This window comes from Wasmannia auropunctata, unplaced genomic scaffold (assembly GCF_000956235.1).
Source record: "Wasmannia auropunctata unplaced genomic scaffold, wasmannia.A_1.0 LD336101.1, whole genome shotgun sequence".
Lineage (NCBI taxonomy): Eukaryota > Metazoa > Arthropoda > Insecta > Hymenoptera > Formicidae > Wasmannia > Wasmannia auropunctata.
Genome location: NW_012026789.1, coordinates 5,837,623 through 5,843,778, shown reverse-complemented (window position 1 = coordinate 5,843,778; position 6,156 = coordinate 5,837,623). Strand labels below are relative to the sequence as shown.

Here is a 6,156-nt window from a genome sequence, read left to right as displayed (position 1 = left end):
TAAGATGCAGCAAGCTTAAAACAGAACGCATGCATGTATATATCAATGTCAATGATATATGCACGATATGCATGCACGAAAATGACTGTCGATTCAATGTCGAGATGCCTTTGTCAGGCTTTCCTACTAATAGATCGAACAGTCTTCTTCCCTGATGAGAATGACACGACGGCACGGCAAAATCATATTATATATTTTTGAAAAGCACCTTTAAAATCGGTCCGAAAACGATAAGTGAAGCGACAGTCGATTATGGATCATCTGGTTAACGTGTATTATCTGGTCCAATTGATTGTCCAGCAAATTTTGATATTTCTGCGAGTATGTTTTTCACATCTAACCCACTTGCGATCGAAAGAAACTGACGGAATATTCCTATCGTGTTATTATAAACGCGTCTACAGGAAGCACGCTGTCGGCATTTTATCGACATTCCATTCATGTTTTACTTCTAATAAGCGAAAAAAGCGCTAAATAATGCTGATAATGTGCTGCCCAAACATGCATAGATACTTAATTGTAACGTCGACAGTAAGACGATAACAATTGGATTTCGGCGAATTACACGAACTTTTATCTCTCATTACATATATAATCTTAATAAGTAATGTGTACTCAATTTATGTGCTTGTAATTTTATTGCATTGCAGGACTCTGTCTTGCGCGAGTTTACATGGTTCGCCCCTGCAACGGAGGAAGATCTCGATAACGCGGCTTCGAAAATACGCGCTATCGCGCCGCAACATCCTGCCGCCGATTTTTTCGTGTTCCTCGCCGTTTGCGGGTTCGTTTTTGCGTTCATGATGCTGTCCGCGAATTCTTCTCAGAGCGAAGTGTCGGGCTATGACACGAACATCGAGATGTAAGTTCGCATCACTCAATAGTCGCTAAAAAAGGCAGGACAAATTTAATTTATTGAGGTTATTTTATTTATATTTATTTACATACATATTTATGTTATATTAATATTCTATATTTTTTTATATAATGTATTTATATATTTATAATATATTTATGATAATTATTTTTAATCAAAAGCAAAGATAACTGAAGATTTAACCAAGACCTTTCCCTGCAACTAATAGGATTTCTATGGCTTTCGAAGAGGATCCATCGTCCTTCTGGTACTCGAGAACCGTGGGTTCTTTAACGGGCTGCTTCCACGCTTGCGGCGACTCGATTGATCCATCGTGCGACATTGTTCCCAAGACGCAAAATATTTTGCATCTAGCTACCTCTAGCGCTAAAGTGTCGTCACGTAAAGGTCTCTAAAAACGGAAAAACAGATCGGTTATTAATATTAAGCCCTCCGCCATCTTTTGAAAAAAGACGGCTGCGAACGGAGATTATCTCTCTTCACGCGATTCTTTCTTGAAATGGAGAGAGAAACTCCTCTGTGCTTTTGGATTTTGACGTTTTCTAAAGTTTCTAAATTTCCTGCAATGATGCTTTAATAATTATATAATATTTAATATTCCGTCGCGCAATATATCGCAGACACGCGATGCATAAGATAACGCCGGTGTTTGACAGACTCAGTCTCGGATCTGTTGAGAAGTTAATCCTCTCCTTTTTCCTTTTTGTTTTAGAATTTAGAATCTCAAATTGCAACGCGCGCTCTAGCCGCGTTAAGCACTCTCAGAAGACGCAGGCGGGTCATCCTGTCCCTCAGACAACAACTCGGGAATGGCTGGTAAGACGCACTAGGAGTGGTCACGTCTACGGAAAATATCCGATTTAGAAGAAAATGACATTCACGAAGCCAATGAAGAAGACTTGAGATAGCTCGTCGTTTAATTCAAGATGAAAATATCCTTCTCGAAAACATTCTCCGGAAAGGATCGATCGCGATGGTTTTGATTGCGAGCGTTCTTCAGCAATTTTTGATAACTGCAATACTTATTTTCGACGATTATAACTGTTTCCTTGTTGTTGTTTTATAATATCGTCTTTTTTACCACTCTTTCTATCTTTCTTTCGAGAGAGAGAAAGAGAGAGAGATTTTTGGTTATTTATATTTTTATCACTGTAATTGTGTTTATACGTTGCGCGTATCGCCAGATGTAATCCCCGTAGATGGGATCACATGTTTATAATCGTCTTATAACGTTAATAAACACTTTACGACACAGTTCTGCGAGTTCTCAGCCTTTACCGATTGGTTCGGCATTTTTCCATGGCGATTAATGCATTTATGCCTTATCGGTAGATAAAACGACGCGCGAGCTCCATCAGCAATTTATTGCACTTGTCTATATTGCCTGCCATAAAACAAAAGTCGTCTTTATCGCGGACAGTGTCTTTCGCGTTTGGATTATGTGGATTGCGTACATAAAGATTGAGCTCGATCGAAGCTGTTCGTGATAAGGAACATGTGGTTTCTGTTCAAAAATTCTGTCAAATTTTAATTTTCTAAATTTAAATTTTTTACTTTAGATTTCTTTTTAATTGACATTGTGTGATTGTCTCTGAAACACAACTAAAAATATATCGAAATTAAAATCTAAAAGAAAAATATAAAAAAGAACATAAAGATATCACAAATATATGCGTAAATCCCCCGAGGTGCAATATCGCTATAAAATACGAAAGTACACAAGATGAAAAATGTATGAATCTCATACTGCAACTTATTTAAATACTGAATATATTATTTCAAAATATATAAGCAATAAATTGTCGTCGCGCGGTTGAATCCGATTAATGTGCAGTTAGCATAATGATTCATTTTAAATTGTGTCACGAACCGGGGATTTCAAATTGATAATTGATAAGAAAAGCATCATCCGGAGAAGGAAATTACTCATTAAATAATTATAGGAAAGTTATTGTACTTAATTGTACAATGAGCTTAGATATGTTACAAACGACTGAAAAAAGAACTGAAAAATTAGAATATGCCTCTTATATTTTTTCCTTTTTTTGTTTATGTATTACTATATATATATATATATATATATATATATATAATAAATTATAATATATAATATATCAATATATTATGATATATATAAATTATAATACATAAACAAAAAGTTAAAAAAATTCGTGAGGCATATTAATTCTAATTTTTCAGTAAAACAATTATAATTTATAATATATATATGTTTTTTATATATTATATTTATGATACAAACTAAATTGTATACATATTAATAACTATAGCAGAAATTAAATTATTATTTGACATATTTTGCTGTATTAATCTTAAGTACTTTGTTAAGCCGGTTAATCAGACTACGAATTGGACATTGAGGATTGCAAATTGAAGATTAGAATATGATTCATCCCGATAATTATATTTTTAATTCATTTCATTTTGATTGGTTGAATTCTAATTTCTAATTTACCATCTTCCAATTTCCAATGTTTAATATACATTTTCAATGGAATATTCAAGGTTTTATGCTTATTCAACAGCTGATTTCAATCGATAAAACTATGGTAACGTTAAGGAAACAAACCGCTGTCATTGTCCAACGCATAGATAGCGAGTCAGACGGAGTTACGGAGTTTTCTTTTTCCTGTCACATTTATCGGTTATAAATTCACGTTAGTTAGATCAACGATAAGAGCCGTCGGATAATTTCGCTCCCTGGTCTATCCCACGCTCGTCGTCATACAGACCCTGAGAGCGATCGTCGAAGGACGTGCCGATGGACACTCCTCGGCGCCGAGCAACATGGATATCAAGGACAGCAGCGATGAAGAGGACGAGAGAACACGCGACGTCGCCGCGTTCGGTAAATTCGACGAGGCGATCGTGGTGCGTAACGCCGAGGAGATCAAGAGCCCGGTGAGCCGCGGGATCGCGAGCTCCAGAAGGACCAGGAAGAGCGTGACGAGCGACAGTACGAAGACGCTGGTGTCCGGCTCACCGCGTGGCGGCAAGCACGAGTTCAGGAGGTGATCGCGAGACGCAAATATATCACGTAAATCGCTGGATTATTACTAGTCACTAATTGACAGTAATCTCACTCATCCAGCGTGACGTCCGTCGGCTTCATAGAATTTTCCTGTAGCACATTTTTCTTCGTCGCGTGATTGTTGCATTTATAGATGCCATATGTAAATAAAACAGGAAAATAGAATAAATTATTTATCTATACTTCTTGGTTTACAAAGGCAAGAAGGGAACTTAGTTTTTCCACTTTTTCCTTATCCTAAATAGTTATAGATGCGAAACACGGGAGTATAATATATTTCAATTTGGCAGATATTCGAGCAACGATGTTGGCTTCGAGAAATCGAATAGGATGGGAATTGGTAGCGATCCTTCCGACAGCGAGGAGAGCGATGACGATGACATACAGGGTACCAGCGTCGCGAAGCCGATCGACCTGTACGATCCTAAGGAATTCGAGAATCTGGAGGCCTCGACGGAGGTCAAGGAATTGTTCCAAAATATAATAAGGCAAGCATTTGGTGTTTTTTTTTTAATTTACGGATTTATTTTTGGAGCAGCAATAATTAAGTGTAATAAAATAATGAAAGTATAAGTAAAAAATGTATTAATAAAATTAACTAGATATAAATAATTAAGGTATAAATTAAATATAATAAAAAGTAATACAATTAACTATTACATATATAATTAATTAAATATAAAATTAAATAGGTATAAAATGAAATGGATAATAAACGTGATTAAGTACAAAAATTATATATTAAGTTTTCAAAGATTTGACTTATCATTGTATACATCATTGTATATGTATATTTATAACCAAACAATCATCAATCCATTTAGGTACACACCACAGAGGATCGAGCTCAATTACAAGCTGATACCGTTCGTTCCTGACTACATACCGGCGGTTGGCGACATAGACGCCTTCATAAAGGTGCCAAGACCTGACGGGATCGAAGATAAGATCGGCCTGACTGTACTGGACGAGCCCTGCACCGATCAGTCGGATCCGGCGGTGTTGCATCTGCAGCTACGCAATCATTCCAGGAGCGCCGGTGCCGCCGCGCGACAAGCAGTCGTCAAGAGGATCGAGGACGCCGAGAGGAACAGCAAGTCGATCGATAAATGGATCGACGATATGAATCAGCTGCACAGAAGTAAACATCCGCCGGGCGTGCATCTGAACCGCGTGATGCCGGATATCGACGGGCTGATGCAGCAGTGGCCGGCGCAGGTGGAAGAGAAGCTCAACGAGCTGCAGCTGGATTTATCAGAGCTCGATTGCGATCTGCCGCAGCTAGTCGACGTGGCTTGCAATCTCCTGGACATTCCCACGCGAGAGAACGCCCGACTGGAGGCCCTCCACACGCTGTTCACGCTGTACTTGGAGATTCGAAACGCCGAGAGCCGAAACTTCAGTTAGCATTTAGATTTACCGATCAGACCGTAGTTGAGCTATAAGAATTGACTCTAGAATTCGTCATATTTATAATTCAATACGAATTTCATGATATCATTGATATCCACCTGATATACATATAAATGCAAGTTTAATAAAGATAAGGATTTAACTGTAAAAACAAAGTCGTAATCATATCTCGATATTTCAAATAACCATCCTGTCTAATTATTATATATGTTCTGCCTTTATTTTCTTGTATCCTTTTGATTTTTTTTGCCAAAATAGGATTTTTTTTCGGGGCGAAAATAAAAATCGGAGCGTAAGTTGAATGCGTGAATGTGAATGAAGAGTGACTACAGAGAGAGAGAGAGAGAGAGAGAGAGAGAGAGAGAGAGAGAAAAGAAGCATCAATAAAACTTCTAGGAAACGTAAATTGAAATACTGGAGCACAATATAGAAGCATTTTTAAAAGATAAATAATGCTCCTTATTTTACACATTTTGCTGCTCCAATTTACGCATTCTAGAATTTAAGTTTTGTTTATTATACTTTCTGCCATTGTTTCTTCCTTTACACTCTATTTACGCTCCGATTTTTATTTTCGCCAGGAATTACAGGATGAAATAAAAAAAGGATCCATGAATGAAGGAAATATCTTGCTAAAATCTGCGACATTAATTCTGGAGTATTCAGACTCCAAATGTCAAACATCTCGCATCTCCCTTCTTATCGCATGCCGTCTTCCGCATCCTCGAGACGCACGCGGCCTCGAATGACCTCAACCTCGAGGGTATCTATCAGCCTGCTTCAGGCTCCTCTTTTGCTCTCTCTCTCTCCCTCCCTC

The 6,156-nt window shown here is 37.6% G+C and overlaps 1 protein-coding gene across 1 annotated transcript; it reads left to right on the top strand.

The window, feature by feature from the left end:
- Positions 1 to 49: 49 nt before the first annotated feature.
- LOC105461402 (intraflagellar transport protein 46 homolog) lies at positions 50 to 5,490 on the top strand. Its single transcript, XM_011707899.1, has 7 exons — positions 50 to 321; positions 651 to 862; positions 1,086 to 1,264; positions 1,590 to 1,739; positions 3,591 to 3,906; positions 4,217 to 4,414; positions 4,751 to 5,490. The coding sequence occupies exons 1-7, from the start codon at positions 253 to 255 to the stop codon at positions 5,331 to 5,333; spliced, it is 1,707 nt and encodes a 568-aa protein (XP_011706201.1). The 5' UTR covers positions 50 to 252; the 3' UTR covers positions 5,334 to 5,490.
- Positions 5,491 to 6,156: the final 666 nt, after the last annotated feature.

Excerpts from the sequence above, each read along its gene's own strand:
- LOC105461402 (XM_011707899.1), top strand. The coding sequence starts at position 253 with ATGGATCATCTGGTTAACGTGTATTATCTGGTCCAATTGATTGTCCAG. Across the intron at positions 1,740-3,590 it reads CTACGGAAAATATCCGATTT|GCTCCCTGGTCTATCCCACG; the intron begins AGAAGAAAATGA and ends TCGGATAATTTC. Across the intron at positions 4,415-4,750 it reads TTGTTCCAAAATATAATAAG|GTACACACCACAGAGGATCG; the intron begins GCAAGCATTTGG and ends CAATCCATTTAG.